We start from the raw sequence: 22,531 nt of genomic DNA, 5'->3' as shown, positions 1-22,531 counted from the left end.
TTTATACATATATATGCTGCAAGATTTTTTCTTTTTTGTTTTTTTTTTAAGATTTTATTTATTTGAGATAAAGAACACAAGTTGGGGGGGTAGGAAGCAGGCTCCCTGCTGAGCAGGGAGCCCGATGTGGGACTCGATCCCAGGACCCTGACATCATGACCTGAACTGAAGGCAGATGCTTAACTGACTGAGCCACCCAGGCACCCCTCTTTTCCTTTTTTGAATAAGGTAGTAGACCAATAGGCAAATGGATGCCTGGACAATCAGTTAAATGTAATTAACTAATTTGGAAACTATAAAATATATAAAACTCTACTAAAATTCCTTTTCTATAAAAACAGATATCAGGGGCGCCTGGGTGGCACAGCGGTTAAGCGTCTGCCTTCGGCTCAGGGCGTGATCCCGGCGTTATGGGATCGGGCGCCACATCAGGCTCCTCTGCTATGAGCCTGCTTCTTCCTCTCCCACTCCCCCTGCTTGTGTTCTCTCTCTCGCTGGCTGTATCTATCTCCTGTCAAATAAATAAATAACATCTTTTAAAAAAATAAATAAATAAAATAAAAATAAAAATAAAAACAGATATCAGAGGGGTGCCTGGGTGGCTCATTCAGTTAAGCATCTGACTCATGATTTCGGCTCAGGTTATGATCTGAGGGTCCTGAAATCCAGCCCCGTGTAGGGCTCCATGCTGAGTAGGGAGTCTGCTTCACTCCCTCTCTCTCTGCCCCTACCCCGGCTCCGTGTGTACTCTTTCTCTCTCAAATAAATAAATCTTAAAAAAAAAAAAAAAAAAAACCCAGATATCAGAGACTTTGGTGAAAGGAACAGAACTACAAAATAGCCAGAAAACAATTAACAAAATGGCAGTAAGTACGTATTTATCCGTAATTCCTTTACTGTAAATACACTAAATGCTCCGATCAGAAGAGTGGCTGAATGAATAAGAAAACAAGACCCACCTATATGCTGTCTACAGGAGACTCACCTCAGATGTAAGGACACAAAATCTGAAAGTAGATGGAAAGAGATATTCCGTGCAAATGGAAGCCAAAAGAAAGCTGGAATAGCTATATTTATATCAGACAAAATAAACTTTAAAACAAAGATTGTATGTAGTAAGAGATAAAGAAGGACACTGCATAGTGATAAAAGGGTTAATCCAAAAAGAAGGTATGACATTTGTAAATATTTATGCATACAACTGAGGAGCACCTAAATATATAAAGCAAATATTAACAGACCTAAAGGGAGAAACAGTGCTACAATAATAGTGGATGAAAATAGGGGATTTTAATACACCACTTACATCAATGGATAGATCATCCAGACACAAAATCAATAAGGAAACATTGGCCTTAAATGACACATTAGACCAGACGGATTTAACAGCTATATTCAGAACACACACACACACACACACACACACACATACACACACACACAAAGTAGACAGTCTTGAGACCGTGTTAGTCACAGAAAAGCCCTAATGAATTGTCCCCTCTCTGCTAGTGAATTCATGTTTCTAGTGATCTGCTTCTAATGATCTATTCTCCAAGTTCTCTATGAATTTGGGGAGGTATTGCTGGAGAAATAGAAGTTCTTACCTCCTCTCTTATAACTCTATAAGGACTATTCTTACATTTCTTGAATCTGTCACTTCAATATTATTTATCCTCATTACAGTAAATTCCACATATATTATAGTTTCCAAGCTGTTCATTTTCATTGTCTGTGTGTCCATCTGCCGTTTGTTGTTGATTCACAGTGTAGGGTAGGCTGCCTGCTTCCTGCTACAATGTAGAGAGGACCTAATTCTCTGCACTCACCATGTCCAGCCGCATGTGTAGGATGGATATTAGTCCTGGGAAAGCCTTCTGTGCACTGCTCTTCCTACCCAGGTTCTTAGATTTGGGAGTTTGCCCTCTTTGGCCTTCCTTCATCTCCTTTCTTCTTTTGAATTTACTTCTGGTTCTTTCGGAGTCTACTGTTTGTGCCCTGATTACTGTTAATAGTTGTTCTGTAGGACAAGACAGCAAGGTTCGCTATGAATTTTTAGCTTCCTTTTGGGGAAAGCACAAGACCAAAGACAAACCTAAATGTGGATATAATGGGACTTTTAGATTTTAAAACAAGGAAACCATGTGAGGCAATTAATTCTTTTAACCGAATGTTTGTTGTCTTTTCTTTTTCTAGGATTTTCACTGGCTGACCCGCTCTAATATGTAAATAAAGATGCCAGGGAGTGGTCTTGAGTGTTCTGTCTTGTAAGATGAAATTTTATTTTCCATGGCAAAATTACTAAAATGTTAAAAATTACTGTACAGAGAAAAATAAAAAACATTTCTAAATGACATTTTAGAGACACCTGGGTCGCTCAGTCAGTTAAGTGTCTTTCTTCAGCTCAGGTCATGAACCCAAGGTCCAGGGTTCGAGTTCCACATCGGGCTTCCTGCTCAGCAGGGAGCCTGCTTCTCCCTCTCCCTCTGCTTCTCCCCCTGCTTGTGCTCTCTCTCGCCCTCTGTCAAAGAAATAATAAAAAATAAATAAATAAATGACATTTTATAGTAAAGGAATTGACTAAAAACAGAAAAAGTTACAAGTATTCTACCACAGAGATAACCCATTTACAGATGAAAGATGGAAGAGGGTTTTATTAAATAATAGCATTGTAACTGCCTAACTGCTGAGTTACACATCAGTATTCTTTTACATAAATTCATTCTTAAAGTCACATTTTTTAATTTAATTTTTGTAAAAGATTGTATTTATTTATTAGAGAGAGAGCACAAGCAGGGGGAGGGGTGGAGGGAGCAGGAGAAGCAGACTCCCTGCTGAGCAGGGAGCCCAACATGGGGCTCGATCCCAGGACCCTGAGTTCATGACCTGAGCCAAAGGCAGATGCCCCAGTGTCACATTTTGTTAATTAAAGATTTATTTATTTATTTTAGAGAGAGAGCAAGAGCACATGCATGAGCATGGGGAGAGGCAGAGGGAGAGAGAGAATCATCCCAAGCAGACTCCCCTCTGAGCGCAGAGCCCAAGGCAGGGTTTGATCTCAAGACCCTGAGACTATGACCTGAACTGAAATCAAGAGTTGGATGTCTAACCAACTGAGCCACCCAGGTGGCCCAAAGTCACACATTTTTAAAAAAACATCTGAGGAAAGAATTCTCAAGGATTTTCTAATGTAGAGGCATGTTCAGTAAGTTGGAGTACATAGGCTATTTCTACTTCATAGTTTATTTGTTGATCACTTTGTACCTTAGACTCCCCAGCACTTAGTGGGCTTGTTCTATACTTTATGAATTGGAGTTTTGTTTTGTTTTTCTGAAAAGAACTTACTTAGCCAAAGGAGAAGTCATACCATACCTGAACTAATAATTTCAGGGTATCTTTGGCTTAGTAGATCTTAGCTTATGTGTACTACACTGAGATCAACAGAGTCAACAGGCTTAATATATAAAAAACTCTTAAAAATAAGAAAAATATTAATGTACTAATAGAAAAATGAGCAAAGGTTATGAGTGTATAATTAACAGAAAAAATACAATAAAATGAGTATAAATAAAGATGAAGGAATATAAATAAATGTGAATATATAAGTTAGACTGAAAACCCTTTTTTTTGCTTATCCATTTGGCAAAACACTTTTAAAATTATAATTCTCAGTAAGGGTGAGGGTAAAATGAAGACGACACTGCTATGCTATGGTGGAAGTTGAAATTGGTACATTTTTAGAGAATAATTCTAGCAGTGCTTATATTTGGAATCTTAAAAATGTTTATACACGCTAACTTTTGACCCAGTGAGCCAATTTAGAGAATGTGTCCTAAAGAAATAATAAAATAGTTGGTCAAATATTTATATACAAGGCCATTCAGCATAGTTTAGAAACAATGCTAGTGTTTAATAATAAGACATTAGTTACATATATTATGATCTGGTGACCTGATAAAATAAAAATTGAAAGAGTATGTATAATGGAGGAATAATCACAGTATAATACTAGTGAAAAAGACAAGCTACAAAATGGATGGATACAGGTCAGGGTATATACCTGTACTCTTGCACACATACATTCACAGAAAAAGAAAAGATGGGGACAACAAAACCAAAATTTTAATATAACTTGGTGATGGAATTATAGGTAATTTTTATTTCCTCTATTTTTTTCCTTCTTTTACAAAATTTTAAAATAAAAGTAATTATGTAATTTTTGTTACCAGAAAAAGACATTATTTTAAAAGAATATTAGAAATGGAAAAGTATTTCTTTTCAGGGTCATTCTTGTTTATTATCTGCAATTTTATATGAATTGGAGCACAGGACTTTATCTTAAAGTTCAGCAGGTTTGCACCATACACATCAGACTTGTCTCCATTGGCCACTTAGAGGCATAAGTGATTTCTACTTAGCAGAGTCCACCTTTGAGATGTCAGTCCAAGAGATAGTTGCAGGGAGCTGTGGTTTTATGCAGCAAGCCCCTGAAATTGGGCCCAGGCAGCAGATACTCTTATCTCAGATTCTGAGATACACACTAGAGAGCCTGGGCTGCATAAAAGCATAGAGAGTATCAAAAGGAGTGTTGAGAGTGGGTAGCTCCTATAATCTTCATCACTGTCCTGCTCTGCCCACAGATGGTTGCCTCTGGCAGCCAAGTGCAATACAGGATTCAGCTGTAAAAGTAGTGTGGACGCTTTGATGCATATTCATGAATTGAACTATATAAATCTAAATACCAGATATAATTTGGGGAAAATGCTTGCTCCCTAGCCATAATTAGCTCAAGAGGGAAAAAATGTTAACATCGTAGTAGACTATCCAGCAGAGGTCAGTCTGAGCATATGAAGACCAGATTAATCTAGGAGCCTCTGATAATACTGTCCATTGACTGCTTATTTTGTAAAAGTAATCTTGAAATTAGCCTCCTTTTAACAGTTTTCCCTGGGGGACCAGGGTGGCTTAGTCAGTTAAGTGTCTGACTTCAGCTCAGGTCACGCATGATCTCAGGGTCTTGGGATCAAGCCCTCATAGCCTCTGTGCTCAGTGGGGAGTGTGCTTGTCCCTCTCCCTCTGCCCCTCTGCGTGTGCATGCTGTCTTTCTCTCCCAAATAAATAAATTTAATTAATTAAATCTTTAAAGCAAAGAATTTTCTCTTAGAAGGATAAGGTATTGAAGAAGCCCCTGTAAGACGAATCTATTGGTTGATAGTCAAACTGAACTTTGATAAAACATTTTTGCACCCCTAGTTTGATAATTAACACTTAGTGGTGCCTGGGTGGTTCAGATGGTTGAGTATCTGACTCTTGGTTTCTGCTCAGGTCATGATCTCAGGGTCATGAGATCAAGCTCTGCATTGGGCTGTGGGCTCAGTGGGGTGTCTGCTTCTCTCCCTCTCCTTCTGCCCCTCTGCTTTTACTTCCCCCTTGGTTGTTTTTTTTTTTAAGTTTATTTATTTAGGTAATCTCTACACCCAACATGGGGCTCAAACTCATGACCCTGAGATCAAGAGTCACATGCTCTTCCAACTGAGCCAGCCAGGTGCCCCCGATTTTAGGTCTCTACACATCCACCTGCTCTGCAAGGGTTCACTAAATAATAGTTGAATGAGAATTCATGATAGTTAGAAATAGCTCAGTGGATATTTTCTGTGGTTATTTAACACTTGCGCCTTTGAAGTAGCTTAGCTTATTATGTGAAACGAGTCTATTTTGCTTAGGAAAAAAGTCTCAACTCTGTTACAAAGAAATAGTAGGACTATTGCACAGCAAAGGAAAATGAAAATACGGAATCCAACAATGTTTTTGTTCCTTTACTATTTGCAGGACTCTTGGCTAGGCAATGGGGAAGCAGTGCATTCCTATGAAGTGCGGTATGACTGAAACAAATGGAACTTAGAGTGACTAGGGTAGCATTTCATATGAACATATTAAGAAAGCTGGAAACCAGTTAAATTCCGATGGGAATTATGACCGAGAAACCCTGATAAAACAGACTCTGCTAACTGGAAAGTGAAAGGTTACAGAAGAAGTCTGAATCATCTGTTGATTTCTGGTTGCATTTGCTGCTGCTAATCTGAATAATGGAGTAATGTGGACAAAGGAAATTGAAGATCCTATTAATTCTTCCCATAGATAAGGTGCAAAGAAAAGCATACCTTGCTTGGATTCAGATCTGACAAGCAGTGCTGTCTACACCACTGGTTTTCACTGGATTGCCTTAGATCTTTCCTCCCTTCCAAGGCCTTTTCCAGGAGAGAGGCTAGCCATTCATTGAACCCATGGTAAATCCAGGTTGAATGCTTACTCCAATTAGGGAGCAGAAAAAGGCACACCCAGAAACCCTTGGATCTTCAGTTTTAAAATTTGAAGGAAAACACTTTAAATTTTGATTCAGGCCTGGAAATCTCCATGGAGATGGCATTATCCACAATTTTGTTCTTTGTATCAGTGGTCACTAGAATGACCTGTGGTCTATGGAATGGTTAATCTACAGCCACGTGCCTCATGCCCTGGTCCCAGCATGTTCCTGGGAATTGCCTCCCTCCATCCACTGAGGAAGGTGGGCTCAGGAAATCAGATCTGGTTTCACCTTAGTCTGAGTTTTGCTCACGTCATTTCTACTATAGTGCCCTGTGTACACCCAACAATTTTTGCCATGTGAAATCAGCTATATCCTTCAAGGTCTAACTCAAAAGACATCTCTTCCATGAAAATGCCCTTCCTCCCTGCCCAGTGTGTGCCTCTGTCACTACTCAGAGTGTTCATAGTAAATTCCCATTGCCCTCCCTGACTCAACTGAGTGTCTGTGTACCCAGAAGTCACCCACCCCTCCTCTTCTGGCACCTGTGTCCTCTTGCTCCTGTTTGACAGGTTCCTCTCTCTCTGAGTTCACCCCTGAAGAGTCCACTTCCACATGGCATATAGCAATATAAACATCACAGACATTTTCTTGGAGAGGAGGTGACCCAGGAGGGGTTTATATCACAAAAGCTGCAGCAAGCAACCTCCCAACCAGGATGCACAGTGGATACATGAGCTACCAAGGATCAGAAGCCTACCCCTGATGCCTGGATATTAGATAAGCCCAATGGTTCTTAGAACAGTGTGGGAGAGGCTGGTTGGGGGCCATAGTTTTCACCCTGGCAAAATGGAGGATAAAATTGAGTTGAATTACTAAAAATAAATATTTCTTTCACACTTGGGTGCTTTGAACTGAAATTTATACCCACTACGTTCATAAAACCATTTCATAACACAGTGCCATCCCTGCCTCCCCACCCTTCACCAGCCACTCCAGTTCCCTCCCCACCACCCTACCTATGTTATCATTTTTCAGAATTTTCATGGTTTTCTTCACTTGATTATTTTTGCATATTAACTTCACTAGCACAAAAAAATCCGGAGTGTGCTTAAATATACTGTGTACTAATAGAAAAAGTTGAGGTTCAGTAAGGCCAACAGATCAGGAGACAATTGTCTTGAGAACATAGTTTCTTACAGTTCCTAAGAGGAGAATGCCACACCACACAGGGCCCAGAAGACACTGAGGTGGGTCTCAGGCATAGAGCGAAAGGGAACTAGCAGGCTGAAGCCTTTATTGTGGTCTTCTCTGGAAGAAAGAGGTGAGGCACAGTAAACAGGTTTAGGACTGGCCAGTTTGAATAATTTCCAAGGGCTCTGGGGTGTAGGGGCAGCCCTGATTATCTGGTGCTGGCTCTGGGGTGATTAGGGCAGGAGGAGAGGGGAGTGTGACAGTCCATACAGACTGTGATAAAGGGGGTGGTTGGGAATGTGGGCTCCAGAATGGTTGGTTTGCATATGAAAGGAGAGTTTCATTTGTTCTCTCTAGGAGTTAGCTAACCTGGGAGGGTCAGTCCCACCAGGGTCAGCAAGGCTTCTGGTGTCAAAGCATCAGAATTACAGAAAATAAAAAGGCACAGTTAATACAGAGTGGCGTCAAAGGAATATATGAAATACTCATTCATATGGTATTTGGAGAATTGAATTTTAAAGTATTGTTTCTATTCAATGCTAAGGTATCTTTGAATTTTTGAAAATGGTTTTTTTGTCCCTCAGTTGAGTTTTAAAGTTTTCATCATATTAGCCCTGCACAATTTTTGTTAATTTTTTCCTAAACATGAATGTGTTTTGTGCTATTGTATATTCTTCTACTATATTTATAGTTAGCTATTGTTTGCATATTTTGTGTATTAATTTCATACGTCAATGAAAATTCTCTTAAACCTCTTCTTCCTTTCATAGAGAACTAACCAAAGGTTACCAGAGGGGAAGGAGGGGGAGGAGTGAAATAGGGGATGGGGATTAAGGAGAGAACTTGTCCTGATGAGCACCAGGTGTTGTATGGAATTGTTAAATCACTATATGGTACGCCTGAAACTAATAAAACACTGTATGTTAACAAATTAAAATACAAACTTAAAAAATAATTAATTTAGAAAAGAAACACCTCTTCTTCCCTTCTTTTTTTTTTTTAGATTTTATTTATTTATTTGACAGAGATAGAGACAGCCAGAGAGAGAGGGAACACAAGCAGGGGGAGTGGGAGAGGAAGAAGCAGGCTCATAGCGGAGGAGCCTGATGTGGGGCTCCATCCCAGAACGCCGGGATCACGCCCTGAGCCAAAGGCAGACGCTTAACCGCTGTGCCACCCAGGCGCCCCCTTCCCTTCTTTTATCTGGTAGGCTTTTTCAGTACTTCCAGAGCAATGCTAAATGATACTGGGGACTCTGGGCATCCACCACTTTCATTCTAGTGTTTTAGAATCAGCATATATATGGTTTATCTGCTTTCTTTTTCCAGGAGGGGTTCAAAAGATGACAAGAAAATCTCCATATAAGGAGTTACTGAGGCTGCAGGGTTTGAATGTCTTCCCTGAAGGACTTAAAGTCAGAAAAGAATTCCCAGCCTTTTCAAGTTGGTCCTTGTGCTTTGTGGACACCTGCAGTAAAAGGTAACTTCTTGGCAAATGAATTAGGGCTAGTTGGGAGCCAGTCAATCATTTGTCACCTAGGCTGTCTTCCTTCATGGAACCAAGACCAATGACAAGGGCAAACATACTGAGAAACCTGTTCCTCTGTAGTCTTCACCTTCACAGTCTCAGACCACGTTCCCCCAGAAAAGTCAGCAGAGGCTGACCTCCTTTCCCCCCACAATGATGTGGATATGGCTGGGGGTGCCAGTGGGGAGGGGCTTTGGATGGGTTTAAACACTCTGAAGTTTTTATTAAGGGGACCACCCCTTGTGAGAGAAAACAGGGAAGGAATAGGAAAAGGCTGGGAGAGCCATCAGACTGCCCTGCAGACCTGACCCTGGGAAGGGAGGGAGGGTGGAAGCATCCCCGATGCCTGCATACTGAGGAAGATGTGGCAAAGCTCCCGTCACAGTCCCAGGTCTCCCAGGAACAGACCCCCTTCGTACCCTGCTGGGCACAGACATTGGAGAGGAGCAGCACAGTGCCTGGGAGATGTGGGCTTGGCTCAGGTCAGGTGATGGATTTCAGAGAGCAGCAGCTGGGAATCTTGGCAGTTGGCTCCTCACAGCTACCACAGGCACTTCTGGAGGTCTCTTTGCCGCTGTCTTTAGACTGTTTGGGCTGAAAAATGGAGAGACAAAGTCTGTTCACAGGGCTTAAAATCCAAGGATCAGATCCAAGTCCATCTGCAGCTTCTTTTTCAGCTTGAGGTCTCAGCTGTCCCTCTTGGACAGAGTATGATAAGCCTGAGGTTCCATCCTGGCTCTGCTCTGGTGGTTATACAATCTAAGTCTCAGTTTCCTCATCTCTAAAATGGGGATAACATGCTGTTTATAGGAATGCATAGCAAAAAACCTGGCACAAAAGTGCTCCTTGACAGCCATCAGCCCTCTCCCTTCATTCCCTCTTCATGCTTCAGGCACCCAACCTTCACAGAACAATGGTCAGGAAAAAGCTAGCTTTGTCCCTCTGTGGAATCTTCTGGTAAGAGAAGTCCCCTCATCTGTATAGTTACCATGTGCCTTGAACACCTGGGGAACTGACCATAGTCAATATTGAGTTTGGCTGTTTTCCTTCCACACCTCAGCACAGGCCTGCGCTGTCAGTGTAAACTCAGGAAAAGGCACATTCATTTGAGCCAAACTGAATTAGCCAGACCAGTCGGTGGCTGGGAAGTCACGTGCTACTTTCCCAAACCAAATAGAAATTATTTTTAGATTATTCACTGTTTGGTATTATCCATGCCACAGCTCCCTCCCATTAAGGCACATCAGAGAAAATTGGCTTCAGTCAATTAATGGATATGTTGCAAGCCATTTGTCAGTATCGGGCCTCTGTTCTCATTTGTGAAGAGTGGTTGAAACTGACCAGTGGTTCTCAATCCTGGCAGCACATGGAAATCACCTGGGGATCTTAAAAATCTTGAATCCCAGGCCACACTCTAGCCCAATTATGTCAGAATCTCTGGGGTGGGACCCAGGCACCAGTATTTTTAAAGTTCCCCACATGATCCCAGTGTGCAGCCCAGCTTGAGAACCAATGAAAGAGGGTTTCAAAACTTCCTTCCATCTCTAATTCCAGGGACATGACCTTGAAGAGCTACAGTCTATTTCTAATTTAATTCATAAAATAGGAATTCTGAGTGAATATTCCAGCAATTTTGTAATTTTATATTCTTACATTCTTTGCTCAAAATCAGGTTCCTCTTTGGCATCTAGGTCAGTCCATGTTTAAATTCATAATTTTACTTTTTTCCTACATAAATGTTTGCTTACTTCATGCATCTGTCATAATGTCTTATTTTCACCTCTTAGTATGTTTGTGGCAAATATATATTTCACAGAATTGGTTAACTTTTATTACTCTATGATAGAAATCAGCTGTTCTGCTCCACTTTTTTTTTAAGATTTTATGTATTTGTCAGGGAGAGAGAGCACGCGCACACAAATAGGGGGAGCAGCAGGCCAAGGGTCCTGGGGTTATGACCTGAGCCGAAGGCAGATGCTTAACCCAGCGTCCCTATTTATTTATTTTTAAAGATTTTATTTATTTGAGAGAGAGCGCACAAGCGGGGGACGGGGGGGGGGAAGAGGGAGAAGGAGGCTCCCCGCTGAGCAGAGAGCCTGACATGGGGCTTGATCCCAGGACCCCAGGATCATGACCTGAGCCAAAGGCAGACGCTTAACCGAATGAGCGATCCAGGCGTCCCATGAGCTGCACTTCTGCTTGTTATCTTAAATGTACAGCTTGATGAATTCTTACATACGTATGCATCCATGTGACCGCTGCCAGATTAAGATATATAGCATATCCAGCAACCCAGAGGGCTCTTTCATGCCCTTTGCAGTCAACACTCCATTCCCCAGGGATAGCTGCTCTCTGACTTCTCAGCGGAGGGTAGCACTCAGTCTCTTCTAAGTGCTTCATCTACCTTAGGTTCACTCCTCTCCCGTTTCCTTCTTCCCTGAGGATGGTCTCATTTTGGGGGTGGGGTCTTACCCTGCCATTAGGGGAGAGGTCTGCTTCAAACACGACTGGTTCAGTAATCTATTTATGTGTAACAAACCATCCCCCAACTTGGCGGCTAATTACAAGACCTTCTCTCTTGCAGCTTTGCAGGTTGGAGGGGCTCAGTTGAGTCTCTTCCGCTCTCTACCAGTCTTTCTCACAGTTGCCTTCAGATGGCAGCTGGAGCTGGGTCCTCTAGAGGCTCCACTGGGCTAGAAGTTCTGAGTTGCCTTCTTTACTCTGAGAAAGTAAAAATTAGCTCAGGCTGAGAATGTAAAAATCTGCCCAGCCGTTCATCAAGTTGGAATAAGAGACATGGATAAAGGCAGATGCAAAGTTAACAGAAGGACATATTTTATCCAAGGACACACTGCAACTGGAAATGCCGAACATCCATCCTTCTTATTCATGAGAAACTTTGTTTTCTAAAATAGTAGATTACCAGAAATGTTTATCAGTAAGCATGGCATGCCCAAAGAGCCTTGGTTTGCAATGCAGATGCAGAGTTTCTGGACACAGATTTCTCCATCTATCATAAATTTATAGCATTCCAGGAAATAGGACCTTAGAGTCCACTTCATAGTCCCGATCTGATGTCAAGTCCTTTACATGGAGCCTGCTTTGCTTGGAGTCTATCAAACCTTTGATTCAATACTAAAATAATTTATTTGTGTATTCTTAAGTGGTGAATTTTATGGTATGCAAATTTATGGTCTGTGAAATATGGCATCCCAATTTTTCTAAAAAATAGCCATTGAAAGAATTGGAATGTTATATATGGCTTTGAATCCACTGGCACTTCCTGGGCCAGCTGGCACAGTATCATCATAATCCCATTGCCTGGCTCCCAGCAGATCTCCATTGGAACAATTTGTAACTGGGCTGGAATACTGAAACTCCCTCATGCACCCCCATCTTTTGTCCTCTACGCCCAACTCATCCTCCTTGAGCCCCCTTATCCCTCTTCATATAATGCATATATAGTCTCCAGATGCTTTGCATGAGAATCGTTGGCTTTTAATGTCACCTTACACTGAGTTTCCTCAATGACCTCAATTTAATAAAATGATTTTTCAATTCAAAAACAAACAAAACGCTCGGCTTCATTTATATTCCACCGAAATCCCACCCCTCCCCTGAATCCTATGCTAACTCTACCTTTGGTGAGTCACCCCACAGTTCCTCTGGACTGTGGCCTGTTTCATTGCAATGAGTCAATAAACCTGACTGTGTCAGACTACAGGTTTGTTCCTGACAGTCCCAAGTTGGTTGGTCTAGGACAGCCCTAGTACCTTGGCACTCCTTCCTGTGGTCTGTCTGCACAAGCAGTGTCTTCCCCTCCAGGTCCTTTCCCCTCCAGGGTTTCTCTAAACCTAAAAAACAGTGGCAAAAGTATAAGCAACAACAGTGATGAAGTGATAAAGAAATAGATCATACAGTTTCTATTTAATTCGACATCTGTTGAGTCCCTACCATGTGCCATTCACTTCGTCAACCCTGTCTGTGGCAAGATGTGAGCCTCTGGATTGCTTATCTGAGAAGTCATGAGACAAAGTTTCCACCCTGGAACAGCTAATGGGGCCCCTAGACCAAATTTGGGCTACAATTTGACTCCATGAGATTGATAATGAAGAGAATGCGGGTGAGATGGTGTTTTTCAAATTGCAAGAGAGCATGAGGGTGCTGTTTGAGGGATGGAGAAGGAATCAGGGCTGAGTGACAGCCACGTAAGGGATAAATTCTAGCTCCTCAGCAATAATAACACGTGGCAACACACTTGACCATGTGCAATTAAGGCTACTCCTCAAATTCCTGTCAACATGGTACTCAACAGAACAGGAGATCGTTTTCATAAGATCCAGCAGACGTGGGAGAAAAAGAGCTCATCAGAGACTTTGGCTTAGGGGTCTTTGAAAATTGCTTCTCACTAGCTCTTTTAATACTTCTTGACCCTTCCTTTAAACCATTGCATAGTAGACACTTTACATTCATTATTTTTTAAAAGCCGTATTCCATTCTAAATAAAAATAGACCACTGGCTGGCTGGGGGTGGGGGGAGAGAGAGAGGGGTGTCACCAACAAAAACAATGGTATATATGGCCAATGTCAGAAAAATGACTGCCTGTGCTCTCTTCTAGAATCTTTATGGTTTCATGTCTCACATTTAGGTCTTTAATCCATTTTGAGTTCATTTTTGTGTGTGGTGCAAGAAAGTGGTCTTTTTCATGTTGTCTGGTTTTCCTAGAGCCATTTGTTGAAGAGACTGTCTTTCCCTCATTGTATATTCTTGCCTCCTTTGTCATAGATTAATTTGACCATATAATCGTGGGTTTATTTCCGACATCTCTATCTGTTCCATTGATCTATGTGTCTGTTTTTGTACCAGTACCATACTGTTTTGATTACTGCAGCTTTATAGTATATCTTGAAATCTGGAATTATGATACCTCCAGTTTTGTTCTTCTTTCAAGATTGTGTTGGCCATTTGGGGTCTTTTGTGGTTCTGTACAAATTTTAGTATTATTCTAGTTCTGTGAAAAATTCTGTTGGTATTTTGGTAGGGTTTGCATTGAATCTGTAGATAGCTTTGAGTAGTATGGACCTTTTAACAATATTAATTCTTCCAATCAGTGAGCATGGAATATCTTTCCATTTGTGTCATCTTTAATGTCTTTCATCAGTGTTTTATAGTTTTCAGAGTACAGGTGTTTCCCCTCTTTGGTTAAGTTTATTCTTTTTGGTACAGATGTAAATGGAGTTGATTTCTTAATTTCTCTCTCTGTTGCTTCATTGTTAGAAATACTACCAATTTCTGGGAACGTATTGTTTTCTTTTTCCTTTTTCTCTGACTGTGTTTATAATTGTACACTGGGACTAACAAGTTTGAGCTAGTTGAATATAAACCATTACAGCTTTCTTTGACAGTGTGACTCAGCTTAGGCAAATAGGGTTGAGATGATCCAGAGAAAAGTAGAACAAATTGGCTATTTATGGAGCCGACTACTAATATAAATGGAAATGCTTTTAGCACATGTTCTTTCCAGGAATCTCCCAGACTGACTGAAATAGGGCAAGAATAAAAATGGAAAATTACTTTAGAAGGTCATTTGCGTATTGGATGCTACCACTTATCAGTTGCCTTGAGTTGGTAGAGTTCCTAATTCAAGAACTGTTCAGTCTTAAAAATGGACTTCAAGCTGATACGTAAGGGGGGAGTTGTAAAAGAAATTTGGGGTATATATGAAAGACAAAAAAAAAGTAATGAGATGTATTTTTAAATTGTCTTCAATTCAAAATATATCTTTGAATTTGCAAACCACAGGCCTCTTCCAGAGAATTTCTGCACCAATAAAGTGAAATATAATTACAAACTGGAATCTGAAAATGTGGTTACATATGTTTTTAGGGTGGTTGTGTTGTTTAAAGGGAGGGGAGGAACGTGGAAAAGACGAGGCCAGAAGAACACTGCCACAAATTTGAATTCTCTAGGGAAGTTATAAATGTGTCCATAATTCCCTACTAAAATGGTCATCTGGATAATGATGGCCCAATAATTCAATCATTGTAGATATACTCATTTTGCTGACTAAACCCTTAGACCAGTGGTTCTTAAAATGTGGTTCATTGGGGCGCCTGGGTGGCTCAGTCATTAAGCTCCTGCCTTCGGCTCAGGGCATGATCCTGGAGTCCTGGGATCAAGCCCCATATCAGGCTCCTTCGTTGGGAGCCTGCTTCTTCCTCTCCCACTCCCCCTGCTTCTGTTCTCTCTCTCGCTGGCTCTCTCTCTGTGTCAAATAAATAAATAAAATCTTAAAAAAAATAAAATAAAATAAAATATGGTCCGTGGACCAGCGGCCACAGCACCTTGAAATATAATAAGTGCAAATCCCCACCCAACTTCCAAGACCTTCTGAGTCAGAAACAGAAATCCATGTTTTGACAAACCCTCTGGGTGATCTGGTGCATGCTAAAGTTAGGCCTGTTTACTCCAGATTCGTAAGTTTTTAGTTTTAGGCATCCAAGAGAGGAAACTTGGCCCATTTTTCTCTTGTCCAGGTGTGTATGGACCTCTAGCCTCCGGATCTGTGAGAAATACATGTGTTGCTGGAGCTCCCCAGTCTGTGGCGGTACGTTACAGCACCCGTAGCAAACAAGTACACTTGGTTCCTGCATTTTCCAGGCAGTGTGTGGAGAATCACAGACTGTAATCGAGAGAAGATCAGCATCTTCCTCTNATACATGTGTTGCTGGAGCTCCCCAGTCTGTGGCGGTACGTTACAGCACCCGTAGCAAACAAGTACACTCGGTTCCTGCATTTTCCAGGCAGTGTGTGGAGAATCACAGACTGTAATCGAGAGAAGATCAGCATCTTCCTCTCTGAAGACTATTTGTAGGGGTTGATGACATTTATTTCCTGAAGCCAGACCTGGGCAGAACGGGTTCTTCAGTTCCAGTCCAGGTGCTATCACTGACACAGGAAGCATCTGGCACATCATAGAGAGAGCCTATGGGAGGCAGGTGGGAGCCAAGGCACTCAAAAAGCCACCGATTCAGAGAGGGGCCAGACTATGTGCAAGCTGCCTTACATGTGTCATTTCATTCAAAGTTAACTCGTCTGCAGCTGCAAACTCGTGTTTCCCTTGGCAATAAGCAAGTCTGTTCCAAAGCATTGCGAAGGGAGTCTTGATCCAGTTGGAATTACTCTTGAGGTTTTGGATATACTGCAGTGTAGTTTATCTATCTTGTGTGTACCGTGCAAACCAATTCATTAACTTGTTCAACACTTTGAAGACCAGCTGTGTGTCTGAGTTGACACTTGGGGAGTAAAGGGATGAAGCAGTCATGAGCCTTGTGCTCAAGTAGTTAATAATTTACTCAAATAAGATATAGCTAAGTAACATATTACAAGATTGAATACATAGACCAGAATGACATTTACATTTGCATATATACTTACACATGTAAGTATTATTTCTGAAGAGTTTAGATTGCTCCTATTACGTGGCAAGGCATTGTATAAGGCATTTTACAAGTGGTATATCAAACCCATGCTGTTGAAGAGGAGACCTCTCCCCCCACCCTTCCACCCTGGGCCAACCTATTCTAGGTTTATGTCCGCATACCCTCCAGAAGGAAAAGAGTTATTGGGCTGATTAGTCAGAACCCAGGTCATGCATTGGGCCCTTTTGCCCATGGGCAGCGTCCCTCTACCTTAAAAGATCAGCTTTGTGGCAGAGCCACCTGTCTTTTTTCTGTACATGGGATCAGGGGCTTCCTAGGGACTGCTCACCCAGGTCTGGCCTCTGTCCCTCTTCCTTCCTTACTCTTGTTCCTGCAGGGGAAGGCAAGCAGAAGCCCAAAGAAGGGCTGGCCATCTTCATTCTTTTGGGGAAGAAACAGGCAATCTTCTGTGGCTTGCAGGCCTAGCCAACATCTTCCAACTCAGCCTTTGCCAGTCTCTGTCTTAGTTGGTTATGGCAATAAAGTGTTCCTAGGGCTCCTGGGTGGCTCTATTGGTTGAGCTTCCAATTCTTGATCTCAGCTCAGGTCTTGATCTCAGGGTCAAGAGTTCGAGCCCCACATTGGGCTCCATGCTGCGTGTGGCACTACTTAAAAAAATAAAAATAAAGTGTTCCTGATTCGCACTTGGCTGCTATCCGGCTTTCATGGAGGCCCCTAGTCAGGAGTCCTGAAGGAAAAGGATGAGTCCTGAGATCTGGCTATTCCTAATCCGAGGAAACTCAAGGTTAATCGCTTACACTTCATAGAGAAGGGAATGTTATCTCTATTGAACTCCTGGAGAGTTTCCCCACAGTGAGTGGCAGAGCCAGGATTTGAACCAGCTACTGTCTGACTTTAAACTATAGCTCTTGCCACCAAGCACACTGCCAAGAATGAAAATCAAAGAATACATTAGGGGGGAACACATTCCTCTTGGCAAATTCTTCATGGAAAGGAAACATTTGAACTTGGGAGAACTGGGAGCATTTGGACATGAAGGGGTGGGAGTATGGCCTTCCAGGAGGAAAGAAGAGCAGGTATTCTGGAATAGGCTGTCAGGCCAAGGAGAACACAAGGCAAACTGTCCCTGCTAGCAATTCCCAGCATGAGCAGGAGCTGGAACACTCCTATAAAATATTCCCTAGTAGGGTCACTGTCCAGTCATTCACATTCAGAAGTGACCTTCTGCTATTCTAGGCTGCCAGAATCTGCCTGTGTTTACCACCTAGGCTCAGCTCATTCTGTTTTCCTCTGAGGACTCTTGCCCATGATGGGCCATGTTTATGCCCGCTCTGAGCCCTAGGCCAGAGCAGTTGCCCTCACCTAACTCCTCCTTCCCTAAGGTGTTTGGTCCTGGCACTGGCTTGTGTGGTGTAAAGAACCCAGGCCTTGGGGTATGAAGCCAACTTTGTGTTCTAGCACCTGCCTTAGCCCTATCAGCCCCCATTTCTTTTTCTGTAACATGGAGATAGTAGCAGCTACCTCATAGAGTTGCTGTGAGGCTTTACAAAAATAACATGTACTAGTATAATAGATGCTTAGCGAACAGGGGCTCGAGTTGTTATTTCCATCCCGTAGGGTCAGAATTGCCTCCAACTCTTTCATGAATCCCTCCTTGAGAACTAATTTCAAAACCCTTCCTTACCTCCTTCATTTCTTTACCTCTTACCACCCTTCATGGAAGCCCTCTTGATTAATTATATCTCTCCATTATTCTGCCTTATGCTGAATACCTGTGGACTTCTATCGTATATGCTTCTTGACTGTCTGCCTGACTCCCGCCAGAATGTGGGTCCCTGGGGGCAAAAAAATTTTGTACATTTGATTCACGCTGAATCCCCAACCCCTGGTTCTTTGCCTGGGGCGCAGTAGGAACTGAGTAAATATTTGTGGAATGAATGAATGAATCCTCTGACCTCCATCTCACCTTCCTGAATCGTTCTCTTTCTGTTTCCATCTTCCCCAGTTTAGCCTTGTGCCTCCTCTTCCTGAGGACACAGGACAGTGTGTTTGTGAAACAGCACAGTTATGTTCAGTAGCTCTGTATATAAGGAAACAGATAATCACATAATCCAGAACGTGGTGGAAAATTTTTCTCTCTCTAGTGCTTGAAAAAAAAAAGTCACCTGTTCTTATCCTAGATTGTATAGGTATACATTTGGCTTGCTGAAAACCCTTTCTCTGTGGGCTATTTTTAAAGCACGTTCAGACTTGAAGGAGTGGGTTACATAGAGAACACACGGGGCCCCCCGTTTGTGCAGTTTGTTCCGCTATAGCCTGTGGGACGGAGAACCTCCTGGTTATAGGAACATGGACCCCGAAGCAGCTTGTGCTGCAGTGCCTGTGTGTGTTCTCTGTGTCATAGCTTATTGTTTCCTAAGAGTCTGTGATTCTAAAACGCTCCTCAGTAGCTTCTGATTATTGTTCATCTTGGCCAAGATCTCCCTTCCTGGAATGGGATAGGGGGATGTGTCCTTATACATGGCACGGGCGGTGTCCTTTCCCACTCTTTACTTCAGAGCCTTGGTCAGTATTGGCCTATCAGTCTGTTAGGAATGGTCCTGTTCTAGGGTCTTGCCAAACAACACAACCACATGCTTGACCTCTCCCTCTGACTGTACAGAGACCAGATCATTTGAAAATGCTGCTTTGTTGGGGCGCCTGGGTGGCTCAGTCTGTTAAGCATCCGACCCTTGGTTTGGCTCAGGTCATGATCATGAGATCGAGCCCCGCATCAGGCTCCATACTAAGGTTCTCACTCTCTCTCTCTCTCTCCCTCTCTGCCTCTCCCCCCCACACACACACACCACTTGGCACATGTGCCCATGCACTCTCTTTCTCAAAAAAGAAAAGGAAATGATGCTTTGTCTTTACCATGGACCAAATCAAATCGTGAGGTGACCCTTCCTCTGTACTCCATCTAATCTCTTGGAATATAAGAGGAGCCGTTTTCTCTAGGTAGGATTGTGGTAGAGGTGATGTGATGGGGTGGTGGGGTTGGGGTGATAATGTTCTTCCAATAAATATATAAAAATAAAATTTTGCAATGAACACATGGTAAATACAGACAGCAATCAACCAGGAACATGCATTTGGACTGGCTAGAGAGAATGAAGTGAATGTCACCTAAGTTTTCTGGGATTCACCCTAGGAGAAATTTGGGACAAACTCACCAACCGTCCTCCAAGAGTAGCACTAAGATTTGTTATGCCCTTTGGTGGCTTAACAATTAGTTTGAGGGGGCGCCTGGGTGGCTCATAACAGTTACTGGACATTGAAGTAGGGGGGAATGGTTGAATCTGAGGAATGGAGAGGGTGGTGGTCAGCAAGAAATAGATGTGTTCCTGAATAGAAATCCACTGTTAGGGGTGCCTGGGTAGTGCAGTCGTTAGGCGTCTGCCTTCGGCTCGGGGCGTGATCCCGGCGTTCCGGGATCAAGTCCCACATCAGGCTCCTCCGCTGGGAGCCTGCTTCTTCCCCTCCCACTCCCCTGCTGTGTTCCCTCTCTCACTGGCTGTCTCTCTGTCAAAATAAATAAATAAAATCTTTAAAAAAAAAAAGAAAGAAATCCACTGTTAATGGAAGAAAATTATCAAAAATTATTGAGGAATTATTACTCGCCACAATAAGAAGTAAATGGCTGCCCAGAAGTGTGCTTTCCAGAAAGCCAGAACAGCAGAATTACAACATGCCCTCTGGATTTCTTGCTGATACTTAGGAATTTATAGGAATAGTACACACCTTGGGAGAATGAGAATTCTGTGAGATGCTTAAGTCTTTGTTACCTGGTGATTAAGGCTGTTGCATATGTACATTTTGCTTGTTAACCACCCCTTCTGCAATAGTTTTATACTAGTAAGAATAGGGGTCAGGGGTGCCTGGGTGGCTCAGTCTGTTAAGTGTCTGCCTTCGGCTCAGGTCATGATCCCAGGGTCCTGGGATCCAGCCCCACATGGGGCTCCCTGCTCAGCAAGGAGCCTGCTTCTCCCTCTCCCTCTCCAGTTCCCTCTGCCAATGCTTTCTCAATCTTGTTCTTTCTCATATAAATAAATAAATAAATACATAAAATATTTTTTTTAAAAAACAATTATTTTGAGTTCATATATTTCTATGATTCTTGAAATAAGCAACATCAAGAAACTGGCTTTGCTTGGGAATCAGGATGTTTTCCTTTTTTACAGGCTTCAGTTCAAGAACCATTGCTCCTTGGTTATCTTAAACCATTTGGGGATCTTCTCTGAAGTCTCCAGCCCTCTCTCACTTCCTGCCATAAAAACTTTCCTGTCTCCCTACCAAGAGTATGGGTTTTGCATCTTCAGAGCTGAATGATTCTTGGACTCATTTCTAGGTCCAGTTTCAGGTAAAGACAAGGTTGACTGCCATTCTCTTGGAGAACAAGTTCAGGCCTGGGAGCACTGATGGCATCTAGCTAGGTGTACCAGCAGGAGGGCTCAGGTCCAGTCTTGCCAGTCATCACTCCACCTGCCAGTGACCTGATGTCTGCTGCTATCCCCAGAGCTTCACATAAGCCTCAGTTTCCTTATCTGTAAAATGGGAATTATAAGTCTAGTCCCAATGCTTCCCCCATGAACAACCAAGGGGAAAAAATAATAAAAAGGATTTTATTTTTTTAAAAAAAGCTCAACATAGTAACTAGCATGTGAATAATGTGTTTATCGTATAAAACATAGATAAGAAAAAGGGAAATCAAATAATAGGCATTAAATAAAAATGGGTTTGAGAGTCAAATACTATCTGAGGCAAAAGCAAAGTAAATAGGTTTCTTTACTGCAGGACTCCCAATGGCTTTGGCATACGTATATATTGTAAATTTCCAAGAAGGACATAAAATAGACAGTGTCTCTCAATTTATGTGAACTCCTCTGCTTTTTAAAAATTGAGTATCTCTTACAATGTGCTCATCTCAAGCACAGTTTGGGAAACACTGAATTGGATTATTGTTGCTATTGTGATTGCATCCAGGTGGTTCAAGACCAACTCGGTGCAAATCTCTTCCCTGAAAGTGAGGGTGACCAAGCTCCCTGCCCTGAAGACGGAACTGCAGGCTCAATGCAGGGTGAGTCTAATTCGTCTCATTAGACTTCCTACTAGTTCTTCTGGTTCTCTGGTGGGACTTTCCGTTGCATTCCGAGGCTGCATGGGTTCTGGTTCTGATTTCAGCTTGAGTTGCCAGAAGCCAGGGAGCTTGTGAGGAGGAACTTTCCCCGGGCTTCTTATTTGCCCAGTCTTATCTCTCTCCTGCTGATGCAGTTGCCAGTGGGAGGTGGCCAGGCCTCAGCATAACTGAATCATCCTTAATTCCAGGCCAGAACATGCTCAGAGCTCTGTTCTCTGGCAGGACCAATCAAAAATGGTCTGTCTGTGCCTCTCAGTACATTGGCAGGGACTTGTTGGACCTCATACGTGCAGAAAAGACACCCTTTTTTTCCTTTCTTTACTCCAAGAATTTGATTTTGTTAAGAAAATTATTTTTTAAATGACAAATTAAGTTATGCCCATTGTAAAAATTTCCAATAATAGAAGTATGTATAAGATTTAAAAGGTAATTTCCCTCCTTCTTTCATCCGCAAGTGTGCAATGTACGTTATTCTAGATCTTTCTCTCTGCCCATGTAAGTAATTGATAAATAGGCTTGCTTGTTTATTCAGAAGTTTGGTCAGATGCACTGCATCTTTCTAATTTTACTCAGCAATATTCTGTGGACAGCCTTCCATGTCCATGCATAAATGTAAACTATCTTTGCCTTATTCTTTTAAAGTCAAGTTTATTGAGGGGAAAATTCACATAAAACTCACCCTTTTTAAGAATTGAGTTTTGACAAAGTATACAAACAACCACTCCAATCAAGATAAAGAACAGTTCCATCACCACCATTAGTTCCCCTTGTAGCTGACTCTCACGACCGTAACTGCTGGTCACCACTACACTGTTCTCCATCCCAGTAGTTTTGCCTTTTCTAGAATGCCTTATTATAAATGAAGTTATGCAGTATGTAGCCTTTTGTGT

The 22,531-nt window shown here is 42.2% G+C and overlaps 2 protein-coding genes across 12 annotated transcripts in view; both read left to right on the top strand.

The window, feature by feature from the left end:
- The window catches only part of HACL1 (2-hydroxyacyl-CoA lyase 1), a 38,335-nt gene extending 31,135 nt beyond the window's left edge, over positions 1-7,200 (top strand). Inside the window, exons 17-18 of one of the 3 annotated variants that reach the window (XM_002915349.4) lie at positions 2,194-2,264; positions 5,827-7,197. In XM_002915349.4, the coding sequence (XP_002915395.2) occupies positions 2,194-2,226 (33 nt within the window). In that variant the 3' untranslated portion in view covers positions 2,227-2,264; positions 5,827-7,197. Of the gene's footprint in view, positions 1-2,193; positions 2,265-5,826 lie in introns of those variants that run through there. The other 2 variants (XM_034663661.1, XM_034663662.1) reach the window with 2 other exon arrangements.
- Positions 1-22,531, top strand: part of COLQ (collagen like tail subunit of asymmetric acetylcholinesterase) — a 92,061-nt gene that overhangs the window by 1,376 nt on the left and 68,154 nt on the right. For 5 of the 9 annotated variants that reach the window (XM_034663676.1, XM_034663675.1, XM_034663679.1 and 2 more), the window contains exons 1-2: positions 8,839-8,974; positions 21,488-21,581. Coding sequence is in view for 5 of the 9 variants with exons in the window: in XM_034663675.1 (XP_034519566.1) it covers positions 21,575-21,581 (7 nt within the window). In the remaining 4 variants the exon portion in view is untranslated. Of the gene's footprint in view, positions 1-8,823; positions 8,975-15,559; positions 15,631-20,685; positions 20,865-21,487; positions 21,582-22,531 lie in introns of those variants that run through there. The other 4 variants (XM_034663674.1, XM_019795427.2, XM_019795429.2 and 1 more) reach the window with 3 other exon arrangements.

The sequence above is a fragment of the Ailuropoda melanoleuca genome, chromosome 6 (assembly GCF_002007445.2).
Source record: "Ailuropoda melanoleuca isolate Jingjing chromosome 6, ASM200744v2, whole genome shotgun sequence".
Classification (NCBI taxonomy): domain Eukaryota; kingdom Metazoa; phylum Chordata; class Mammalia; order Carnivora; family Ursidae; genus Ailuropoda; species Ailuropoda melanoleuca.
Note: the sequence above shows the minus strand (reverse complement) of the source record. Positions and strands in the feature narration are given on the sequence as shown.